The sequence below is a fragment of the Schistocerca piceifrons genome, chromosome 2 (assembly GCF_021461385.2).
Source record: "Schistocerca piceifrons isolate TAMUIC-IGC-003096 chromosome 2, iqSchPice1.1, whole genome shotgun sequence".
Lineage (NCBI taxonomy): Eukaryota > Metazoa > Arthropoda > Insecta > Orthoptera > Acrididae > Schistocerca > Schistocerca piceifrons.
This window is the reverse complement of record NC_060139.1, coordinates 753,818,039-753,844,853: the sequence shown is the minus strand read 5'-3', so window position 1 is coordinate 753,844,853 and position 26,815 is coordinate 753,818,039. Positions and strand designations below refer to the sequence as shown.

At 39.3% G+C, this 26,815-nt stretch overlaps 1 protein-coding gene across 1 annotated transcript in view; it reads left to right on the top strand.

Annotated features, from left to right (window-relative positions):
- LOC124777530 (protein nessun dorma-like) overlaps positions 1–26,815 on the top strand; it is a 196,635-nt gene that overhangs the window by 44,604 nt on the left and 125,216 nt on the right. Inside the window, exon 2 of the mRNA XM_047252978.1 lies at positions 3,995–4,170. Within this exon, the coding sequence (XP_047108934.1) occupies positions 3,995–4,170 (176 nt within the window). The remainder of the gene's footprint in view (positions 1–3,994; positions 4,171–26,815) is intronic.

The following is a 26,815-nucleotide window of genomic DNA, read 5'->3' as shown; positions in this document are numbered from 1 at the left end:
CAAATCCTGTATCATTTCTGTGACACTCTCTCCCATATTTCGCAATAATACAAAACATGCTGCCTTTCTTTGAACTTTTTCGATGTACTCCATCAGTCCTACCTGGTAATGATCCCACACCACGCAGCAGTATTCTAAAAGAGGACGGACAAGCGTAGTGTAAGCAATCTCTTTAGTGGGTCTGTTACATTTTCTAAGTGTCCTGCCAATAAAACGCAGCCTTTGGTTAGCCTTCCCCACAACATTTTCTATGTGTTCTTTCCAATTTAAGTTGTTTGTAATTGTAATACCTAGGTATTTAGTTGAATTTACAGCTTTTAGATTAGACTGATTTATCGTGTAACCAAAGTTTAACGAGTTCCTTTTAGCACTCATGTGGATGACCTCACACTTTTCGTTATTTAGGACCAACTGCCACTTTTCGCACCATTCAGATATTTTTTTCTAAATCCTTTTGCAGTTAGTTTTGACCTTCTGATGACTTTATTAGTCGATAAACGACAGTGCCATCTGCAAACAACCGAAGATGGCTGCTCAGATTGTCTCCCAAATTGTTTATATAGATAAGGAACAGCAAAGGGCCTATAACACTGCCTTGGGGAACAACTGAAATCACTTCTGTTTTACTCGATGACTTTCCGTCAGTTACTACGAACTGTGACCTCTCTGACAGGAAATCGCAAATCCTGTCACATAACTGAGACGATATTCCATAAGCACGCAAATTTTACTAAGAGTCACTTGTGTGGTACAATGTCAAAAGCCTTTCGGAAAACCAGGAATATGGAATCGATCTGAAATCCCTTTTCAATAGCACTCAGCACATTGGGAGACGTAGAGTTCGATAGCAGCAAGGCCATGTACATGAAGGATGTTGGTGAATAAGGAGGTGGCATCAACAGTGACAAGTAGGGAGAGGGTCGATTGAAGGAAATAGGTTATTATTTTAGGCAGTTGGTTGTAGGTATTGGTCAACAAGGGCGGAAATTAAGTCAGTAGGAGTACAATAACCAGCTAAGTGGTGGCCCAGGTTTGTTGGGTTTGTAAATTTTTGGCAGTGTGTAGAAGGTGGGTGTGTGGGATATTGTTAAGGTGAGGTGAGGGATGAATTCAGGGGAGTAATTCCTAAGGATCACAGAAGGGATTGGAGGTTATGTTGGTTTTCTGGGATGGGATCACTATGGCAAAGCTTATAGGTGGAGGAATCAAACCATTCTGTCAGCTAGATACCCTGATCAGCCAGAACATTATGACCACTGATCTACTACCAAAATAAACCTGTCCAGGCGACAGCAATATCACCTGGCGAAGAATGACTGTATTAGTCAGCCACATGCATGTTGTATGTAACATCAGTGAACATGCTGTCCATGTGTAGAATGGGGAAGGCATGCGATCTATCTAAGTTTGACTGGGATAGATTGTGATGGCCTGAAGGCTCAGCATGAGCATTTCGGAAATTTGCTCAACTTGTCAGGTGTTAGAGGACTGTTGTGGTGAATGTCTTCAGTACATGGTGAAACCAAGGTGAGACCACATCTAGACATCGTGGCATTGGGTGACCATCCTCCGTTACAGATGTCAGACATTGTAGGCTGGGCAGACTGGTAAAACAGGACAGGCAGAGAATTGTGGCGGAACTAACATCAGACTAAAATGTTGTGCTGAGTGCAAATGTGTCTGAAAACACAGTGCATTGAACACTCCTAACAATGGGCCTCTGTAGCAGACGACCCGTACGTGTACCAATGTTAACACCCGTGCATGTGCCATTGTTAACACCATGACATTGGCAACTACAACTGAAATGGACACATGACCATAGGCGCTGGCTGTTGGTGCAGTGGTAGATTATTACATGATCTGATGACTCCTGATACCTTCCTCATTTTGCCAATGGCAGCATGCAAATCCGTCGTCTACAATGGGAACAGCTCCTTTACAAGTATACTTCAGGACAGAGACATGCTGGCGGTGGCTCCATTATGCTCTGAGGAATATTCATGTGGGCATCCATGGGTCCAGTGGAGCTCATGCAAGGCATCATGATGGCCAAGGAGTATCATACACTGGTTGCAGGCCTCGTGCACCCCTTAGTGACAATCATGTTTCTGGATGGCAGTGGCCTTTCTCAGCAAGATAATGCACTGTGTCACAAGGCCAGAAGTGTGATGGAACACAGTGACGAGCTCCAGTTGATGTGCTGGCCCCCCAACTTGACAGTTCTGAACCCAGTCGATCACATCTGGGATGTGATCGAATGTGGCGTCAGAGCTCATCAGCCCCGTCCCCAGAATTTACGGGTATTACATGACTTGTGTGGACAAGGGTGGTACCAACTCCACCCGTCAAAACTACCAAGGCCTCACTGCTTCTATACCACGACACATCACTGCTGTTATCCGTGCCAAGGACGGACACACTGACCCACTGGTAGGTGGTCATAATGTTCTGGCAGATCAGTATATATAGAATGGCTTTATAAAGGAAAGAAACTTGAAGGTAATATTATGGAAAGGAAGTGCAAGTGGCATATGAAAATGAGATGGACTGACGCAATACTGCAGGAATTTGTCAGAGCACTGAAAGACCTTTGTTGAAACAATGCACGTGATGTACTCAACATTCTGTGAGAGTTGTTAAGATCTTTGGAAGAACCGACCATAATAGAACTGTTCTACCCGGTGTGTGGGATATATGATACACCAAAAATGCCACCAGACATTTAAAAAAATGTAATAATACAATACCTATGAAGCCAGGTGATGAAAGGTGTATTAATGGAGTGTCGCTGTAAGAAGTAATGGCTCAAAATATGGACACCAGTTACCTGCAGAACAACAATTTGACTGATATAATCCAACCTGAGGGTGATCTGACTGTGTTCCGAAGAAATGTAAGAACGACTGAGGCAATACTGAACCTACAACTAATTTTAGAAGATAGATTGAAGAAAGGGAAACTTGCAGTATTTACCTGCTTCAAATGTAAAAAAATTTTCTTCGCATGCAACTTGATTGTTATTGCTACAGTTGTGCTAGTGCTGAAACTGATACTCTTTGCCAATTTTCAACTAAAAATGAATATGAAGTGTTTCTTCTTTCAGCAACACCGTATAGTGTATACCAATGTACAATCACTTTTTGTATTACAGCATTGATTAACAGGGAATGTTGGTTTAATGTACAGTTTGAGATTGGACATTAGAAACCCACATTAGGCGAATGACATTTTTCATAATTCCTACGACATCTTATATTCCGTTGTGTCGTCCCTCAACATAGTTACGGCGCATGCATTTACACAGTGGTGTGCCGCGCTACTCCATACTGGGACACCAACTCATGGAGGTTATACAAGGCTAACTCAGGTACTGCAACTTGTAATACTGTGATCGCCATCCCACCTCAAAGACGTGCATCATCCGTCCATATATGTGTCACATGAAAACTGGAAACTTAAAACTAATGAATAAATCATTTATACATAAACTGAGTCGATACTTCTCCACTGGAATATATTAAGTGAGAGCAAACATGATGTGTAATCATGTGGTAACAATATAATTACGATAACATTATTTGGATAGATAAAAAAATTTACTCACCAAGCTGCAGCAGAACACAAACATAAAAGACTATTGTGATTGGCAAGCTTTCGGAGCCAGTGGCTCCTCCTTCAGGCAGAAGGGTTGATGGGGAAGGAAGAAGGGTGAAGGAAAAGGATTTGAGAAGGAAAGACTGATTTCTGGGGACTGCATCGGACGAGATTTGAAGACCTGGGGCTGTGAAGGTGGAAGACAGGGTAATTTGCAAGACAGAGATTACTACTAAAACATCGTGCACAAGTTAATCAGAGTGAATAATTTTAATTTCAGTATAATTACAAGTATGATAGCTAAATGTGTCTGTGACCAGTTGATTTGTTTACTTCTGGTGTGTTTCTTCATCTTTTACCTTTCAGTTAAATGTTAATAATAAATTCTGTTACTCAGGTATTGGGAGTTGACTGCACAGAACTTTCAGCTGTAATTGAGGTGAACGCTGTTCAAGACGATATCCATTTGCCACTGTATCACAGAGTTCCATTGATTCACCTGTACCCAACAAAACAACAAAGAAAGAACTGTCTTAAAATAGAAGAAACAGCTGAATGTTTGGACCAGTTGAGGTATATCTATTATTACATCCGCAGTTATTTTAGCAGTAATTCTAGTTGTCATAATATCAGATGTAACAGTTATTGGCATCGAGCCCATGCTGCTGTGGTGTGAATTTTGTAGTTCTTGGAACAAAAATAACTAGAAAGAAACCATTCACTATTAATTTTGTATCCAACTCACAGAAGGTAGTAGGAGCCATGAAACAAATTGTCATTGGGAGTTGTACTATGTCTATTGTGGCAGATAATGCAAATCTGGACGTCCAAAACACTAGATAGTACTACCTGGCATTAAATCAACATTAAAGTCTCCACAAACAATGTTCCTTCAGTTACATCTGTAAAACCATATTAAACTGTCTCCAGCTGCTTTGTGGAGTGTGAGATAGTTCCTACTGGTGGCAGAAGCTTGTTTGTTTCCTGAACCACTCTTGGTGGAGCACTCGTAGTTGTTAAACACAAAATTTATTAGGCTAAAGGGCCTGGTTTTTACTGCATTTTTTCCATTCATATCCACTCCTTTTGTATTCCTACTGACTCTATTGTAGTACGATATTAGCCTGTATTCATCAAAATGAATCTATCTAGTTTCAGTGGTTTCCTTGTAATGTTCTGATATGCCCAACACATCTAATGACATTCCACCTACATTTCATTTTGCTGCATGGATGTGAGAAATTTATCATATTTATTAATAAAACTTCTGATGTTTGATAGAAGGTACTAAATTTGTTTTATTTTGTATTTGTTCAGCATCCATGTCAGGATACTTGTATAGGATTTCTCAAGAAAATGTACAGAACATACAAGATTTACCCCTGAGACACTATGCTCATCACCATACTCATATAACTGAATATTAAGTACTACTAAAATTAAAATAACTGTGGTAGAAGATTTGTTAAGACTTCAACATTGGAAACAAAATTTATACCTAGTTGTTGTGCTCAACTACATTCACGTAAACTTCATCTATGTCTTTGTGTAAACTGCTGTATTCATACATAGTGATGAATGTCCGCAACACTAGATTGAGAACATGTAAGTATTATAGATTTTTAGCTGTGTCTGATGTTAATACGTTCATCAGTGAATGGGGAAAAAAATTGTTTCCTGATCGGGAGTAGCCGCTATGTTGTTCTGAGAGATTTTTCTTGCACAACATTTTGGTACACATTTCCAAATGTAGTCCAAAGTATTACTCCATCATTTCATTTCTAGCATGTATTTAATTTCTTCTGCTTCAAAAAGGGAGTAAGTTTGGTTTAAATATTTTTGATTTCTTTTGTTATATATTTAGCAGATTTATTAATCTGCAGCCCTACCAAAAATTGCTTTACCTTTTCCTTAAGTGATACTGTAAAAGAAGCTAATAGCTACTCTGAGCCATGGAGATATGTGGAAATACTGATGCATTGTTAAAATGCGCTGCCGTGGCTCATCATACCTCACTGCTTTGAATATTGCATCAGGTGTGGGTGTCTCTGTGTATTGTTCGTGATCTTTGTTGTGGGTACCCAAGGTAGAAAGAAAAGAAAAAGAATGGAAGTGAGATGTAGCAAGATGGGCAGCTATACCCATCTGCTATGTTTTCTTCCTTCCAAAAATAAAATATATATATATATATATTTCCAAGTTTATTACATCTTAGATAGGACCTTGGACATAATACGTCCTGGGGACATTAAAACTGGAGTTCCAGAATCAAGCCTAATTCAACTCAAATTTGTTATATGGTTCATTCTATTAGTTATTCTAAATCAGTTAGTTTGGCTAAAGACCACATCAGTTAAAAATATCAGTAATTTCAAGCTTTGTTTATAAATAAACGTGTACACGGTTACTGACTTCCTGATACAGCAGAGGAAAAAGCTGTAGAAATAAATAAAGTATTCATACAACAAGTGCTCAATATATATTAGCAAAACCTGCACCCATTTAATTCCAAAATAATTAATATCCTTGGGTAAAGCAGTGTTACTGAAATAGAATGGCATATTTGTGCAAATAACCCAATATAACTAAATAGAAATTGTCACTGTATGTGAAAGTTCATGTTTAAACAAATCTCCATCCTCTGTTCAGGTATTCAGAAATCTAAATTTTTGATTGTAATTTCTGAAAAATCTGGAATAAATAAGTATTCAGTTTCAATTATTGTAAACTTAGAAAAGAACACACACACACACACACACACGAGTTATAATAGAGGGAAACATTTAATTCTCCTCGGCTGGTTCCTCCTCATCCAGGTCCCCAGTCTGGTTCAGGACTTCTTCAAAAAAGCGAACATACTGCGTGTGGTTTTGTGTGTGTGTGTGTGACTGCCTTCATTACTTCATTGCGGGTGCACAACAGGGTCTGAGCCTGTTTATGGAATACAGGACTTGCTGCGAGGAAGTACGTGCATGGACAGTGGATGCTACTAGCATGTGACAAGTTGAGAATTCGGGTCGGACAGGAAGTGTGAGTAGATGGCTGAGGTGGTTAAAGCAGCTGCTAGCTTTAAGCAGGAGATCTGGGTTCCGGTCCCAATCCAACATAAATTGTCATCTCCTACCATCTATCTAAATTTTGTATTCCGTAGTTCATTCAGTAATTTAGTGACTTTTTTTTAGATAGTTAATTGGAATGTGGGTGTGTAATTATTCTCATGGACTGTGTCAAATTTCGGCAATGATTATCACCAACTCTGACATTAGAACTATGTCATGAAGAGTGTTGTTTTTCAAGACTGATACTGTGCCTATTGCATATTGTGATATGTGTATCTGCTTGGAAGGGCAGTGTAAGGAATGACTTATAGAGTAAGTATGTTAATGATTTACTTGTCTCAAGGGAACAGTTGTGATTGATTACATTATGGTTAAGTTACTGCATTCAGACAACATTCACTGAGTGCAGTATGTGGTTACTTGTTCATTGGTGCATAATTAGTTGAGTCTCGAACTGGCTATGAACAGTAGCTCATTCAGCATCCAACTGCAAGTAAAGCATTTGAACTGCAATTTTTTATGTGGACTAAATTTTTGACAGTAGATAGTTTCCACCACCAACTCTTCAGCCAGTTTTGACAGAGGCGCTGCTACTGAGGCTAACTTTGCAGAGAAAAACATACAAGCTGCAGGTGGCTCTATGACCTAGTTCCTGAATCCTAATTTGAAAATTTCTGTGACTGTGACATGCAGTCTCTCTGAGTGGAATGTGCACGGGACAATGCACATTAAATTGTCACATATTTTCAAATTGAGAAATGACTAACTGATGGAAATCACATATTTTTGTAGGATAGAATGAAATTCAGTGTTCGACACATTTATCCATACAATCAAATCACCCTCTCACAATGTAAAAAACTGAAAAACAGAAATGAGTAAACAAGAATAAATGTGTGCTTGCATTTTGTCATCATCAGAATGAAATGGGAGCCTTAAATGCAACTTGATATTGCTCAGTAAGTACTTATTGGGGACAACGTGAAAGGCAGAAGATTGACAACGATTGCAACATCCTTTTTTAATGGTTAAAATAATTCTTATGATGAAACTTTATTTTTTTATTTTTTTATTTTTTTTATTTATTTATTTTATTTTTTTTTAATGCTGTTTTCCGAAGATTGTACAGTGCCTTCAAAACCTATAAGATCAAAATTATACAGAAGGTAGAGAATCCTAAGCTGAGCACATTTAGGTAGGTAACTAATGGTTGTAAATTAATATTTAACTTTTTATTTAAATGTTGTACACCTTACTTATTGCAACAATTTAGGCACACAGCAAAATATCAAACTGAGCAATACAATCTAGAGGAAGTTCAGCACAGCAGTACCACACTGGATAATTTGTAGATAGAACTGAACTCCAGATTCATAATCATAGGCAACATTGCTTGCATTCATTGCAAGTTACTTCTCCACCAGTGCTCTCCACATTGTAACCTTTGAAATATGTGCGTCACAGCCAAGTTGACAGCTTCTCTAATCCAATGAGACCAATGACCTTGCTGTTTGGTCCCTTTCCCCAAACCAACCAACCAATTCTTCTGACACACACACACACACACACACACACACACACACACACACACGCACACACGCACACGTGACCACTGTCTCTGGCCCTAGCAGCCCGAGACAGTGTTTGTGTGTGTGTATATGTGTGTACATGTACGTGTGTGCGTGAACTTTAAATTCTCAGTCAGCACATTACTTGCTGCACATGATTTTCAGCCTTATTCCAAGAGTGTCAGATGTTTCTCTTGTCTATTTCCCGGGAAATCATGATATTTTTCACCCTCATATGCTTTCCTATCATATTTTATTCTCGAGATATCCAGAATTTAATACCTGATTCAAAGGGAGCCATTTAGACTGCAGTAGCAGACAGATGCGACGTTTTACACGCAAAATAGCTTTACCTCTAAGAGATGAACTTTTTGACATGAGCAGCAGCTGCTCGTGAAATATTTCAATTTTCTCTCAATTCACTAATTAAATTTTTCTTAATTATCCTTATTACTTTCAAGTGATTAAACCTTTTTTTTTTTTTTTTTTTTTTTTTTTTTTTTTTTTTTTTTTTTTTTTTTTTTTTTTTTTTTTTTTTTTGCAAAACTAGACACCATGCTGGTCAGTTTGATAACACATTTGTCCATTGCGACTGTTTCTTTGGCTATGAAAATTTAGACAAAAACCCATTGTGTAATTTAAAGGAAACCTTGTTTTCACTCTACTCAAACGTGTGACCAAGAAGGTATCACAAATAAATGTTGCGTCTGAAGTTGAAAAATCATTTCATTTGGAAATTATTCTATGGCAATTTCTAAGAGCATGCTAATGTAGATATTTTTACGTCACTGTCAGGTTGTTATTAAAATGTGCAGTTAATTTTGAAATTAATTTTGTCAATCATCCAATTATTAATTAAAAAGAAAGTATATTGGAATATTCTCAGTAATGATGCAGAATTCAATGAAAAATTTTGTTTTGTGTTCTGTTACAGAACAACCATGCATTACATAGAATGAAATGAGCATTGTGAGGATACTCATAATGCCATATGTGGGAAATGGCTGTTAGGTTTGAAGGCATACAGACAAACAGAGCTGTGCACCCATTCAGATGTTGTGACAGGGACCAGCGTAAGCTTGTAACAAACTTGCTGGTTTCTTACTTCATAATCTTGCTATAATTCACTGCAGCTGTCATATATTTGTATACTTCCCTTCTTACAATGCCTTTCCTTTCTAGATAGCATTAGTACCTTCAAATGCTCTTTTGCAAGATTCCCCCCTCACCCGTGTGTGTGTGTGTGTGTGTGTGTGTGTGTGTGTGTGTGTGTGTGTGTGTGTGTGTGTGTTTTATGGGAAGAAGATGAACATTTTCTTCTGCTCTCACATTTTTGTTCCTATCAAGATTTCTGTGAGTAAGATTACTGCACTTACTTACATCAAAGAACTGAAGAATGAGTTAAGTGGTAGTGGTGAAAATGCTTCTATGAAAATTTAAAGCGAAGTTGTTTCATGATGTCTCTGTGATGAGTACTTTATGATTGGAATCTGTGCACCTCTGAACTTTATCATTTTTTCAACGAGAGCTTCTTTTATAAAAAAAAAATATTTGGTTCTTTCTGAAAGTGACAATAAAATAATTGTAACGGTCGGTGATTATTATATCTGTTGAATATAACTGTCTGTCTCGATCACTATTTATATTTTTATTTTTTAGAAATATGCACCTTAACCCATTTCAGCCAGTTAAACAGAACAAATGAAAAGTAATATTTGTACCAGAAATACAATATTACATTGTGTAAAACAAAATGAAGACACACCACATATAAAATCTTTATACACTATATCCTGTCAATTCACGAGTACACATGTACCATAATTAGTGCTGTTTAGTGAGCCAATCTATCTTAAGTAACAGTCTGTGATCTTTAAGGTGGCATAATGTGCAATTGGACGTGCCAACTAAAACTTAGTCGGATCTACAAATAGAACTTAGTCATTTCTTAAAAAATAGGATACAGTTGTTACATAAAAATTAATCTATAAAAATAAAATTGACAACTATGTTTTTAAAAACTGCTTACTGTGTGGCTTTAAAATTGTATGAGGCAGAGCTTAATGTAACTTCATCTCTACTGTATGTTATGTAAAGATTCGTAAAGTTTTGAACCTTGTTCTTAAATTGTTCTGCTAAGTGGACTTGCTGTTGGTTATCACTAAATGTTTTCTTCAGCTTGGCCTGGAATTTGGTCTTGGCTGTTGAGCTTCTCTTCGTTGTTCTCAAACCAGTGCTGGGCTGTGTTGAATAACTAAAAGTATAAGTTTGACAAAGACGATATATCATCCCTCCATTTATATTTTGTGAATCAGTTGAATCCATTCCTCCATTTTGTTGGCATCTCAATCTCTGGAAAACACTGATGGATGCCCGACGTTCATGTCCATGTATGCAATGGCTTTTACATTACCTAATTGGAGCCACAGTGAGAACAGATGTTTTGAATTACCTGGTCTCCACCAAACAATGTCATGTCAAAACCACAATCCAGTTCAAATCCGAAGGCAGGATCAGTTGTGAAGTACTTCACAATACTTAGAACAGAAAGCAAGTTTGTTACTGATACCAGTGCATGACCAGAATACAACTGATCTTCTGGACAAAGAGTAAAGTTATTTATACAAACATCGAATATATTCGAGAATGGTATTATTTAAACAACGTAGATATTCCAGATATTCAAACATAAAATATTTCAACAACCTTCCAGAAGTGATAAATACAAAATAACAGATAACTACTTGTGGTTGGGTAAGAACCACCGGCCCACAGCATGCCAGCCAACGACACTAACAACTACACCACACTGCATGTGCCGTAGTTCATGGCAATACAGGGTGTACTTTGTCGGGGAACACTTTCAATTATTTATTGCACAACAACCAAACATTGTACAGATATCATACGTATGTCATTTTGAAGAGAGATCCTGAAAGTTGTCCCCCCCCCCCCCCCCCCACGTATACCGCCACAATGTAGTTTGATAATTTGCCGATAGTCAGCGCTAGTCGCAAACATGGTGAGTTCAGGTGCAGAGCGAGCTGTTTCATGAAATGGTCTCGCCGATCACCAGATATCACTCCATGCAACTTTTTTCTGTGGGGACATATTAAAGATCTGGTGTATGTACCGCCTCTACCACGTGATGTAGCAGAGCTCCGGGAGAAAATGCGGGAAGCGACTGCCACAGTCGACGATGCCATGCTGGGACAGGTATGCCAAGAATTCAATTACCGTATTGACGTCTGCCGAGTCACTCATTGTTCACATATTGAATGTTTGTAAGAAAACTTTCAGGGTTTCTCTTCAAAATGAAATATGTGTGGCATCTGTACGCTGTTTAGTTATTGTGCAATAAATAACTGAAAGTGTTCCTGGACTTAATGTACACACTGTGTAATGGAATCATTTCCTGCTCGAAAAACTTTTAAATTTTACAAGAATCTAAAATTGCAATATTCTCATTAATTTAAACTGAAACATTGTCAGTTTATGTCTTAACCGTGAGCAGTAGTGTCTATGTGTAGCCCACGTTCTTAGTCAGATCTAATGACAGGTACACAATGGCGTATACAAGAGCCACCAGTTTTTTTATTGTCATGGCCCCCACATACCTTTTTTCCCCCCCCCCATTAGTGACAGTCAATGATGAGCCTTCAAGAAAATCAATTGGCATGCTTTCAGTGCTGCCCTTGGCATGCTTTGAAAACTGCCCTACAAATCCAGTGCTACTCTACAGGGGAATATTGATGCCGCACTACAGGATGCTACTACTTCAGTGCTAAAAGCAGCAGAATTAATCAACCCACCTTCTTCAAGAAGATCTCATCAGAACCAATCCCACAGTGGACACACAAAAATTGCTAAGGCAATCAAAGATTGCAAGCAGCAGCTCTAACAACAAAAGTACCACCCATTAGTGGATGCCATTATTCCCATTAAAAATGCCTGGTTTCACTACCATATAAAACACTAGAAGAACGAATCTAGGGAAAGGTATGTTGCTACTGTAAGAGCCTATACCTCCTCTTCGCTGCTATCGACCAAGTTTTATTACATCTGTGGTTGCCAGATAGCAGCCAGTATTAACAGTATCCTCTTAGATAGCATTATTAATTTAGTCCTACAGTAACTGCAGAATACCTTGTGGCATACTTCACTCAAGCATCTGCCTACGATAACTGACCATCTGTCTACGCAAAAGACAAGCAGAGGTTAGAAACCCGTCCATCACTGTTCAACATCTGCAACCAAATAACGTTCCTTTCAGTGAATGGTACGACTGCACAGTAATAAAATTACGTATAGTCTTTCCCTTATATCGCTGTTGTAGGCTTTAGAGACTGAGCATGTCATTTATTCAGAAATAAATTTCAAATTAATTTTCCGGATACAGAAAATCAGAATGGTTTGTAGGTGCAGCATGCAAATAATGACACCCAACAGCGAGTCTAAAGTTCCATACCAAACACAATTTATTCATCAGATGTGCATATTAAATGGTATACTGGCGAATTCTTTCCACTGTTACTACACAGATCAAAAAATAACTTGACCCCATATAGTGGTTTGAAATTCACTATAGATTTTTAAAATAAATCCATGAACACTGCAAAATTAAAGTGCGTGAATGTAATGTCCCAAAATGTTGTGTGTCCAGATTCGCACTAATCGTGATAAACACAGGTCCATTCAACACATGATGAAATTATCCTAAGTGTCAACAGTTGTACAATAGAGTTCCCACTGAACAATCAAAATTTAGAGTTCCACTGCTGACGAGATTATTCTAAAAGCAGACTAGATCTGCTCATAACAAATATGAGTATGTCAAATGCTCGACAAAATTTTATAAGTGCCAACTGAAGTAAAAATATTCAGAGCTTAATTCAGCTGATTTAGGTAGAATTTTATCCGATGTGGTGTTATTCTATGTCCAGACCGCCTCACATTGGAAAATTACGAGTTCCACTGATGAAACAATACTAACTTTTCACTCTTGCTGTCGCTAAAAAAAACTTTTTAAGTCTGTGAAAAGGTGCAGCCAAATTGTCCCTGCCTCCTACTCAGAGAAGCACGGCTCATGCCTCTTCATCTGCACCTGGACAACTGCTCCAAACTAAAGGTGGTGGCACTCTTTTTACAAGGTAGTTCTCCTGCCCCTCCAATTTCTGAGAATCTATGCTGTTCAGCAGATTAGAGAGATCATGGGTGCAAGTTAAAACTTCAGATACAGAAATGCAATCTTAAAGCTAGGTGTGTCACCAGAAGTGTACTGAAGAGCTGATTTAAAGGTTTATTACAGTAAAAATTAGGTGATGTAGTTTGCTCACAATACACACTTGAATGACACATAAGTTATGTAGGAAAAGGTATCTCTCTCCATTGCTGCTATCTAAATTAATATGTCATTAGTGTTGTTTGAATTACAGGCAAAACTACGATAAATTCTGATTAACTAATTAAAATTCTTGATCAAACCTAAAATTCTTGTGATCTGTTTTTCATGAGATGTAGTTCCGTTTACCACCACATGATACCACGATGTTCATAACTGTCTCTAGTAGTTAATTATGCTGACTAATTAAACATGTGGTTCAGTCTATTCTCATTTGCTAATTAAGTATGTAAGTAATCATGCAGGTAGCTCACTCAGTGCATCAAGATGTGCACTTTTGTATGGTAGTTATTACAGTTGTTATTAAAGATATGGTGAAAGTTTGTTACAGATACCTTCTTGGCTCCATGACTAATTAAATATATTATTTGCCTAGTCAATCATTATATCAGTTGAACTGCGCTGCTGTGGTCTGCAAGTCAGTGTATTACGCTCCGCTGTAAGTTGTGTGGTTTATACACTACATATACAAATCTGTGCAAAGCTAGCTAATCTGTGTGTGAGTTGAGTTGTAACCGCTTGCACGATGTCACATCCAGGCTCGGGTGAATTTGACAGGAGCCTGTGAACTGAGCACGACTACATGACCTAGCCCCCCACCCCCCCCTCAAGCCTCCTCAGTCTTTTGTCAAATTTCAGAGCAGCAGTGTGCTGGCCAAGCTACCGTGCTTGAGGTACGCAGACATGCTGCCACACTTAAATGCCACCTCTGATCTCTTTACTGTTCGTGGCGTTAAAGTACCTGCACTTACTTCAGCTTTCAAGCAGTGAATACCGTAAGATAGAGAAATATCAAAATACTAAATCCCACCAGAAGAGGACCACAGAATCATCACTAAAAAAATAATGTAAACAAATGTGTAACAGTTTGGGCACTGGCACAGTCATCATTTACGACACTTTCTGTTACCTTATATTATAAAACAAGTATTAAATTTGTGAGTCACATTCTTAAATCTACGTAGAACAACATGTTCTCATACAAAAACCTGTGCAAATAAAAAGTTAACCTTGTGTGTAACCTTTTGTGTGTGAGTCAAAGTTTTGTGAACAAGGAAAAAGATTAATTACAGAGACAGGTCTTAAAGTTCAATTTTTCTCAGTCTCTGCACTCAAAATTGTACAAACTGAGCTGATCAAAGGAATGAACAGAATAATTTACAAAAAATTGCATTGCCCAACATCAAGTGCCCTCTTCTCTGTCTTGTGTGTATATTGTTTACCGATTGTGTATATGCTGCTGTTATGTGTCGTAAGGTTTACCCATGTTATGAAACACCGCATCTGATGTTCGTGCTCTAGTTCTTCAGATGGCGGTAGCCTCAGTGCACTCAGCATTGCTGCATCATCCTTGTCGTATCAGGCAGACCATTCACTACCAAAGAAACACGAGCCACTTGACTAAAAACACAATGTAGTGCCCCTAGATACAGCTATATCCACACGTGGCAGACCAGATAGGTGTGACGAGAAATCGTTAAGATAGCAAATAGAGCGTTGGCAGCTGCTGTGCGGAAAACAGATAATAAAATTAGACTTTATGCTTCTGCTGATGTGACCCATATGTTGTCTTGCTACTCACAAGGGGACCCTCCATACTGCAAATCACAGATTTTGATGCACTTCAAATATGTTGTAGAGCCACTTACCCTGAGTATCTGACAGTCTGTTTTTTTAGCGACAGACCTTGGCTTTTGAGAAAATCGATTTTGAATTTCATTGCGTGTTTTGTGTACACATAACATAAGGAATATTCCAAGTGACTCAGCATAACGCAGTGGTAAAGGTTAACAGCTACCGCACTGGAGGTACCGTGTTCAAATCCTGCTGGTTTACTTTTTTTCCTTTTTTGCAAAATCGACCACAGTTTTCAATTTTATTTCAAAGAATATCAACAAACAGTGTAAGGTGTGCAACATTATAAAGGTATATTCAGTTATTAATTTTTTCTGTCTTACAATATTACAAAATCTTATTTTTCATCATCCACACTGCTTGATGTACCAAAACAAAATTGTGGGTGATACTTATCATAGAAACAACCGAAGCACAAATTTTCACAGCACCACACGCATTTTATGAAAGCAACCGTCTTGCAGGCATACAGTTTCATTATGAGCGATACCGGGAAACAATTCTTTTGCATTCAAAAAGATTTCTCTTTCAACCGCTAATTTCTATGCGAATCATGCGTAACTAAGCATGCTTTCAAATTTAGGTGCCCTGAATTGATGTAGGACTAGCAAATGTAATTTTATTGAATCTTCCCCAGAAGCGATCTCCCTATTATCTTCCATCAAGTCAGGACCATTCTGAACAGTATTCGTGAAAATTTTCACCTGTTGGTAAAAATAAACATCCCAGGGCTGCCAGTAAGGAGTGCACTTTGGTGGGACCACTTTTATGGTGCAGGTGCTCGCCTTCGTTTCATCAGTGAATATTGTATAAAGTTCAATCCATTTGCCCTCCCCATGAATCGCTAATAACCACTGCGCTACGCTGACTTGCTCGAGTTACCTCTAATGTTGCAGTACACAAAGCACGCAAAGGACTTCAAAATCAATTTTCTCAAAAACAAAGGCCCATTACTAAAAAACCGGATAGCCTGGTACTCAGGGTAAGTGCCTCTACGACATATTTGAAGCGCATCAAAATCGATGATTTACAGTATGGAGGGTCCCCTTATCAGTCTTTTATTAAAAGTAATAAGAAGCAGTGAGAAAGCCCCCCAAGAAGTATTGCATTAACAGCTGCAGGCTGATATCCATAGCCACAGTGTGGCGAAATATGGGTCGGATTAACATAAACACGAGGGGATTGCGAGACAAGTATAGCCGCACTAAGCGGAAACCTGCATTACACAGTGGTAATGACCATAGCAAGCGGGTCAGTGTTACCACACCAGAGCAAGTCTCTTGTTGTGAGCAACATGAGTAGGATCCAGGTTTTAGTGAAAAAAATGTCTGTCAGAGAGAAATAAGTATGTCTGACTTTTGGAGCAGAAGCACTTCACGTCACCAGGTCCAGCAGCACCACCACGACGCAAGGACCACGCCAGACAGTGAGACAGCTGGGCATTGCCAGCAGGAGCTGTGGATTCAAGACTGGCTGGGTCTGCCGCCACCAGTACTAAGTTCCTCATGGAACTTTGTGCCACAGCATCGCCAACCTCCCCTCTGCCCCTCCCGCCACCAGTACTGAGTTCCTTACCCAGAATGTAGTGTTACAGCACCAGCTGTCATCCGATTTCTGCCTGGGAACAGTGGGTCAAATACTGCTCAAAGCAGTCTTCACACGCCACCTCGGTGGTGATGTGCAGAGCCGAGGGGCCATCCCACGCACTGTTGTTGGTGGAGCAGTAGCACGCTGGTGATGTCACTCAAATGGCCTACAGAGGGCACCGACTGCCCATGGGCCAGCTGTCGGCACTGTGGGACACTTATGCAGCATCCTCTCACCAGTGACACGTGTGTCAGTGCCGGTCAGGATCAGCAGAGTGAAGCATGTTCTACCTCACTGAGCCATGACAAAGCATGTATTGAGACTGAATAAAAGCCTTCTTTGTTGTCAGCAGTGCCTCCACCGGACCCTCTTGCCATCACCGTGATCACTCACCCCTCCGAGCGCAACTGCACTCTTCCAATGTCTTCACAAAAAAAGAACACTCACCACAACACTGCAAGAGTCAGAGAACAATCTCATGCTGTCTTAACCTTTCATTGAACCAAAAGAACAACAAACCTAAATTACACCTTATGCTAACACACACACAAATAAACAAGTACTTGGAATCTAGCACCACCTGCTTGTACCAATATTTACCAGTGGAGTAACTATCATATGTACATAATAAAATAATTACTAATACCCATCTACACACAAACTTGCTACCATTGTAGCTCCTGTGAATGCTCCTTGAAACCTTATGTGCTTGATGTCTGCATCAGTGTTCAGTTCTGTAGAGTGATTTTTTTAACTAAGGTTGCGCACTTGTTTTGTCAGGAAATCTGTTCCTAACAGTGTGTTAGTATGCTAATTTGGAATGATGAAAAATCTGTGTACTGGTACATAAATCATTCCATCAACTGTTACTTCAAAAATGACTTCACTTTTCATTGGTCTGCTGTAGCTACCACTTACAGTTTTAATTTTGACAGTTGTCACACATTAAACAGCCCTTTCCTTACTTCAGGTGTGATTGAAAAATGATTCAGACACATAAACACCATTGCCTGTGTTAACTAAGTGATCTACTTCAACATTGTTAGCAGTAACATTTCTGATAGGCTGAATTTTTACTTCTGGCATCTTCATTAATTCTGCTTCATCAAACAGATCACTCTGTTTCCATAAAACTATCGATATACATTATCTTTACATAAATATCATTGGGAGGCTCAGTTTCACTATTGCAGAAAATGATATCAAACTCTTCTTTGAAACCGTTCTGATTTTTTCCTAGGCTTCGTAACTTAATTATTACCTTAACTTCTCTGATGCCCACCTCTGCGGTACCAATATATTTTCATTCTAGCTTGCACATTGCGATCACTAGGTTCTTAATCACATTCACCTTTGCTTAGCCAACCAGTGTGTAGATTGTCATCAGAAACAAACTGCTCACTTTTGTTTACGATGAGAAAGGCTTGACTTCTTCACAAGGATCAGCAGTGTTTACATAATTTTCTTGAGAGATTCCAGTTTGCCACTTGCTGAATCCACAACAAGGTTCACAGCAGCAACTTGCAACTTGCTTTACAGTTATATTATTCTCTTTGCTACATGCATGTTCCATTGTATGCCTGACTCTTATATCTGTTGCCACAGGTCCACGTCCTGTTCGCTAGCAGCTAATGTTTGTGGCTCCAGAACTGCCAATGTGAGTGCCACACCAGAATCAACATAGCCTTTCTGTCTGACATCAACACCAACACATTCGCCTGGTTGTCCAGTTCTAATGCTGCCAGCCCCACCGAAACATGTTCTTGATCTTTGTTACCAAACAAACAATTAAAATTTACATCTACTGATGTTTTACTTTGCTTTTTCTTTCTTTTGCATCTATGTTTGTGTTGTCTCCAGCCTCTTTGTAAATCGTCCTTGCCTAATACAGCCTCCTTAGCAAATGTGTGTGCCATCTTCTCACCATATTATGGTAACTAGTCCTGCTTCCTCCTCAGAACTCAATTGAGAGAAAATTTACTTTCCCAGCTGCTGCCTCGATTGGCCGCTACTCTGCTCTCCATTGCCATGATGCCTGTAGTCATCCACATTTGTGTTATTCTTCTGTTACGGTTGCTTGACTGTGGCTGATAATTAGTCCTGTCCCCCTGGAATCACTCCCTACCTTAATTCTGCATTCCTTTCTGCTCAGTTGTTTCATTATTTCTTTGTGAACCATTTCCCTTGTTTCAATGCCCTCCACGAAATCGAGGAACTTGCCCACCAATTCAGTGGGCCTATGGACTGAATCCCACTGCAGATATTCCAGTAGGCGTTTCTTGAGAGTGATGATCTCTTTTGACATTCTTAATGACTTAGCTAAGTGTACAAATTCCTGCAGTTTGTCCTGGTAGAACTCGTGCATACTTACACAACCATTGTGATAGCATGACTACAGAGAAATGAGAAGTGTTCTACTATCCAACTGCTTTCTTACACCCAGTATTTGTTCAGTAGTAGTAGTACTTCAAATGTGACATAATCACAGAATAATGTTGCATTCTGATTCATCCACATTTGTGAACTTACGGGTAATTTTGCGTCGTCTGTCAGCCCTTTGGGAAAACAAACTTTCTAGGCTGCTAAAAGGTCCACCATGTAGTTACTGTTTTTGCCACTAAAATGTTTTAATTTTAGATATGGCAAAATTAATAGCTACTGCCTTCCCCCACCCCCATTATGCTTGCACTCGCAAAAAGTTCTTGGTCTGTAGTGACTCTAAGCAGCTTTGCTGACTGTAATCCAGTTGGTTTTGATTGTACATGGTCTTCTTTCTCATGTCCACAATTCTGGAAGCTCAGTTGTATTCCTCTGGACCCCAGCTCATGTAGGGATTCCAGGAAACTATCTCACAGACCGGTTAGCAAAGGAAGCTATCAAGATGAAAATCCTGTAATGAGCATACTGGAATTAGATGTGCGGCCAACACTAAATCTTCAGCTTTTGGATGCTTGGGACAAAGAACAGCTCACTCAGGCCACTGTGGACAAACTATGCACCACAGGGGGATCCACAACCACATGTTGATCTTCCCTCCGCCCCTCTCGAAGAGAATCTAATATCCTTTGCTGGATATGCATTGGCAATACCTGGTTCATTCATGGTCACATCCTCAGACAAGAGGATCCATTATGATGTCCCTCTCTTGGTAGGACATATCCTGCTAGGTCCTGACTTTACTGTTCTGTGATGGACAGTGAAGTTTGATGACTTTTTTTGTGCTGTTAGGCAACAACATCCAGTCAACGGATCTGATTTTGAATTTCATTTATGAGAGTGGTGTGTATACTCTCACTTAAAGTTTATCACTGTAGTGTCATCTCCTTTTCCCCATTGTGTGATGTGTTGCTTTATGGTCACATCTGCTAGTATCTTTAGATTAGGTTTGATGTCTTCTTGATCACTCCTGTTGTCCATGATCTCTTATATGGTCTCGTGATTTGTTTCCCATGATAACATGATTGTATTTCTTAGTGTTATGTTTTCCTTCCCACCAAGCATCTCTGTGCCTATGGCTTTAAAGCAACCACTGCATCTCCATTATCAAAATTCGACATGTTGAAATTTTGAGGTCCACTGACTGAAATTGAACTAAAAACTTGCAAGGCTCAGGGAACTGATAAATAATATCATATATACAAACAATCACCATATAGAAGTACATACTGGGTTTTCCCTACCTGAGAATCAAATTTTAATTGACCATAAATATCGCACTGTTGTGAGAACCATTACATGCAGTAACCAGGACCATAGTGGATACATAGATGACACTGAAAAAGAAAAGTAGGGCCTACAGTCTACCACACTGTTGTGTTTAATTTGTGGACCTTCCCTGACATGACTGTAATAAAAGGGAGAGGGATATGTGCTGTCACTGTAATAATTAACTCGCCTATCTATGGAGAGTGTAGCAGAACAGAAGGGTCACATTCATGCATGAAACATGCCACTGTTGTCATAAACTCGCACATACTGTGCATGTATGTATGAGGGTGAATCGGAAGCCTTTGACCTATTTTTTTATTGGCTGAAATAAGGTACATACAGGTAATTACAAATATTCATACTATCCTACATAACACTATTTCTCCACTATACTCCACACCAGTTTAAATATTTGTCACATCATGGCACTAAATTTGAGATGGTGCTGTGGTAAAATTCAGCTGGACAACTGTGGAACTGCCGTAGGACTATTGTCTTGGTCTCATTGTTGCACTTGAATTGTTGTCCTGGCAGGAACTTTTTCAATGTGCCATAAAATGTGTATCGCTAGGGGTGAGGTATGGACCATATGGTGTGTGGTCCAGATTTTCCCAGTGAAATTACCAGAGCTTGCTGGCAGTTCAGATTGCCACAAGTACCCTTCCATTGTCATGGAGGATAACCACATTTTCCACACTTAGAATCCATTGGCACTTTGTTCTGAGGTAGCCTGCAGGCATGACAGTCTGGAACAATAACTTTCAGCATTGATCGTTGCACCTACTGCCACGATATCCAGCAGGAGGAGTGGTCCTTGGTGATCCCAGAAGACTGTTAACATCAGTTTTCAAACAGATGACACTGAATGGAATTTCTTTGTCACACGTTAATCCAGATGTTTCCACACCGTGCTCTGCTACTTCGATTCTTGCATGAAATGCAGTTTTCTTAAGAAAGGTCCAGGAAACTGTTACTGTCCTCGGCATACCATTGCAGATTATTCAGTGAAGCAATGATTTGTTTGCCTTTCATCATGTCATCCAACTGCTTAGACACCTTCTAGTACCCTAAGGACCCGTAAGCAATATTGTAAACAGTCCCATACGAAATGTCAGTATCCCCAGAAAAGTTCTTGAGATGCACACTCCAATCCACTTTCACCATTGCATGCACTCGGTAAATGTTGCTGTCAGCAACAAATACAGCCTCCCCGAACATTCTGTCATGCAAGTCTCCATGGCCTTTTGTGAATTCACACCACAACCACCACCACATCACACTTCCAAGAACGAGACACTTTTCCCCACACATGGGCTGTATTTCAGTGGGTGTTCATCCCTTTCTTCGTAGAAAATGAATCACACTTCGTTACTCGAACACAGTGAGCTTGGGAAGCACAACCACCATTTTCAATGACTGATAGCAGTGCCAGGCCATGAAGCCTCTGGCAGATAAGGACGGGCTGGTCCAAGAAGGGTCCAGCTCTGAGGATGTATATGTTGACTTCATGTTTACAGTTGAAATTATGCTAAAAAAGAATAGGAGTAAAGACTTTCAGATTCGCCCTTGTAAAAATGAAAACAATGAACATTTAACTGATATTATGGCAGCCATTATGGCCATTAGTATCATTTTTTTTGATGTAGGAATAGCAGTGAACAAAGCCTGCCTGCACTTAATTATTCAACTGACATGGAATTTGTATTGATTGGAGTAGAGTTAATTAACACAAGCTTTTACTGATAAGAATTTCTAGTTTATTGACACTATACTTTTGTATATGGCCTAATCCCAGTTTTAAAACTACTTCACTATATAAACATAACTGTGATCGCAGTAGCATCATCACGCAAGTGTACATTATTCATTACTTTGTTATCAGGAATGATAATTACATTCAGCTCATGCATGAACTTTTATCATCATTCCAGAAGCATTGGATCTGGATAAGCTGCAAAATTTCATACATTCATTAGCTGTGGATTCGACATCACTTATTACCATTTAGCATAAAATATATTGACCTCACCTTTGAGAGTCTCTGTCATGCTACCTCCAATACATTAAGCAACTGTTTGTGATGTGTTTTTTAGATTGTATCAATTGTTCTTGCACATTATCCACACATATTATCAAAGTTGCTCAGCATTTGGGGATTAGGTTGGTAACAGGAGCATATATGAGGTGTGACTATAAAATAATGGGGGCTATTACTATAAAACATTTTATTTCACAAACATACGTACTTAGTTACTGTCACCCTCAATATGCTCCCATCCTCTAGTTCTGCAACACACCATGTGAATTTTCAATTGATGGAAACAGAGTTGGAAGCCTTACTCTGTGAGCTCCTTGATGACGCATGGTGCTCTTTCTTTCACTGTTTCAGCTTATTGAGATCTTGTCCCTTTAAATGCAGATGTGGCCATGGAGAATAGATAAGTCACATGGTGCTAGGTCAGGCAAATAAGATGGGTGGTATAACACTAAGCTGCTGCTTCTTTTTCTTCTTCTTCTTCTTCTCCTTCTCCTCTTCCTCCTCCTTTTTTCTGGGTGAATGGGGGGCGAGGGGGGGGGGGGGGGGGGCTCAGTCTTCTGACTGGTTTGGACTGGTTTGATGCGGCCTGTCATGAATTCCTCTACTGTACCAACCTCTTCATCTCAGAGTAGCACTTAAGCATTTGCAATGTATGTCCTCAATTATTTGTTGAATGTATTCCAATCTGTGTCTTCCTCTTTAGTTTTTGCCCTGTATAGCTCCCTCTAGTACCACAGAAGTCTTTCTCTGATGCCTTAATAGATGTAAGATGTCCTTTCATTCTGTACCTCCTCCTTGTCAGTGTTTTCCACACATTCCTTTTCTTTCCAATTTTGCGCAGAACCTCCTCATTCTTTACCTTAGAAGTCCACCCAATTTTCAACATTCGTCTGTAGCACCACACCTCAAATGCTTTGATTCTCTACTGTTCCAGTTTTCCCACAGTTCTTGTTTCTCCACCATACATCTTTTGATGTCCTCCTTGCTCTGTCTGTCATTGGTTATTTTGCTGCCTAGGTAGCAGAATTCCTTAACTTCGTAACCATCATCAATCCTGATTTTAAGATTCTTGCTGTTTTCATTTCTGCTTCTTCTCATAACTTTCGTCTTTCTTTGATCATTCTCATCCATATTCTCTACTCATTAGAGTGTTCCATTTAGCAGATCATGTAATTCTTCTTCACTTTCACTCAGGGTAGCAATGTCATTAGCAAATCGTATTATTGATATCCTTTCATGTTTAATTTTAATTCCACTCCTGAGCCCTTGTTTTATTTGCATCATTGCTTCTTCGATGTACAGATTGAACAATAGGGATGAAAGGCTCCATCCCAGTGTTGAACCATTTTTAATCTGACCATTTTGTTCTTATTCATCCTCTCTTATTATTTTCTTTTGGCTCATGTACATATTGTATATTACCTGTCCCTCCCTATAGCTTACCGTCATTTTCCTCAGAATTTCGAATATCTTTACTCATTTTACATTGATGAATGCTTTTTTCATGTCGACAAATCCTATGAACGTATCATGATTTTTCTTTAGTCTTGCTTCCATTATCAACCACAACGTCAGAATCACCTCGTCGGTGCCTTTACCCTTCCTAAAGCCAAACTGGTAGTGATCTAACACATACTCAATTTTCTTTCCCATTCTTCCGTATGTTATTCTCGTCGGTAACTTTGATGAGTGAGCTGTTAAGCTTATTGCGTGAATAGTCATTGTGTTACCACTTTCCCAATGATTTTAGAAATTCTGATCGAATGTTGTCTATTCCTTCTGCCTTATTTGATCTTAAGTCCTTCAAAGCTCTCTTGAATTCTAATCCTAATATTTGATCCCCTATCTCTTAGTGTCGTCAAGAGTGCCAGCATGCTTTTGAAGTCCAAAACAAGCTTTAACATAGTTCAAGATTGGTAATTCTGGATTTTAATAGAGAATTTTTTATGGATGCACCAAACCATGCACTTGGCTGTGTGTTGTCAAAAGAGGTAGAAGGCATAGAACATTCAGAAGATTAGATATCAAGACAGCTAAATTTTGGAGGAAGAAATTATTCCAGTACAGAGAAAGAGATGTTAAGCCTTATTTATAGAATCCCATATTTCAAATCCTCCCCCCAAGAACCATGGACCTTGCCGTTGGTGGTGAGGCTTGCGTGCCTCAGCGATACAGATAGCCATACCATAGGTGTGACCACAATGAAGGGGTATCTGTTGAGATACCAAACAAACGTGTGGTTCCTGAAAAGGGGCAGCAGCCTTTTCAGTAGTTCCAGGGGAAACAGTCTGGGACTGTGAATGAATGAAAGCAAGGGGAAACTACAGCCATAATTTTTCCCGGGCGTATGGTTAAAATATGGGTAAAATATTCCAGAGGCAAAATAGTCCCCCTTGGATATCCAGGCAGGGACTAGTCAGGAGGACATCGTTATTGGGAAAAACAGGCGTCTGAGGATCGGAGTGTGGAATGTCAGATCCCTTGATCGGGCAGGAAGGTTAGAAAATTTAATAAGGGAAATGGATAGATTAAAGTTAGATATAGTGAAGTTCAGTGGCAGGAGGAACCTGACTTCTGGTCAGGTAAATACAGGGATATAAATACAAAATCAGCTAGGGGTAATGCGGGAGTAGGTTTAATAATGAATTAAAGAGATAGGAGGGTGAGTAAGCTACCATGAACAGCATAGTGAACGCATCATTGTAGCCAAGATAGACATGAAGCCCACGCCTACCATAGTAATACAAGTATATATGCCAACTAGCTCTGCAGATGACGAAGAGATTGAAGAAATGTATGATGAGATAAAAGAAATTATTCAGACAGTGAAGGGAGATGAAAATTTGATAGTCATGGGGGACTGTAATTCACTAGTAGGAAAAGGACAGGAAGTAAAAGTAGTAGGTGAAGATGGAATGGGAGTAAGGAATGACATAGGAAGCCGCCTGGTAGAACTTTACACAGAGCATAACTTAAGAATCATGAAAGAATGTTGTATACATGGAAGTGGTCTGGAATCACTGGAAGGTTTCAGATAGATTATATAATGGTAAGACAGAGATTTAGGAATCAGGTTTTAAATTGTAAGACATTTCCAGGAGCAGATGTGGACTCTGACCACAATCTATTGGTTATGAACTGTAGACTAAAACTGAAGAAACTGCAAAAAGGCGGGAATTTAAGAAGATGGGACCTGGATAAACTGAAATGACGAGAGGTTGTAGTGTCTCAGAGAGAGCATCAGGGAATGATTGACAAGAACGGGAGAAAGAAATACAGTAGAAGAAGAATGGGTAGCTTTGAGAGATAAAATAGTGAAAGGAGCACAGAATCAAGTAGGTAAAAATACGAGGGCTAGTCGAAATCCTTGGGTGACAGAAGAGATATTGAATTTAATTGATGAAAGGAGAAAATATAAAAATGCAGTAAATGAAGCAGTCAAAAAGGAATATAAACGTCTCAAAAATGAGATCGAAGGAGGTGCAAAATGGCTAAGTAGGGATGGCTAGAGGATAAACATAAGGATGTAGGGGTTTATATCACTAGTGGCAAGATAGATGCTGCCTACAGCAAAATAAGAGAGACCTTTGGAGAAAAGAGAACCACTTGTATGAATATCAAGAGCTCAGATGGAAACCCAGTTCTAAGCAAAGAAGGGAAAGCAGAAAGGGCCTGGGCGATGCTCTTGAGGACAATATTTTAGAAATCGAAGAGAATGTAGATGAAGATTAAATAGGAGATATGATACTGTGTGCAAAGTCTGACACAGCACTGAAAGACCTCAGTCAAAACAAGGACCCTGGAGTTGACAACATTCTATTAGAACTACTGATAGCCTTGGGAGAGCTAGCCATGAAAAAACTCTACCATCTGGTGAGCAAAATGTATGAGACAGGCGAAGGTACCCTCAGACTTCTAGAAGAATGTAATAATTCCAATCCGAAAGAAAGCAGATGTTGACAGGTGTGAAAATTACCAAACTGTCAGTTTAATAAGTCATAGCTGCAAAATACTAACGCAAATTCTTTACAGACAAATGGAAAAACTGGTAGAAGCCGACCTTGGGGAAGATCATTTTGGATTCCGTAGAAATGTTGGAACGTGTGAGGCAATACTGACACTATGACTTATCTTAGAAGAAAGATTAAGGAAAGGCAAGCCTACATTTCTGGCATTTGTGTACTTAGAGAAAGCTTTTGACAATGTTGACACGGTACTCTTT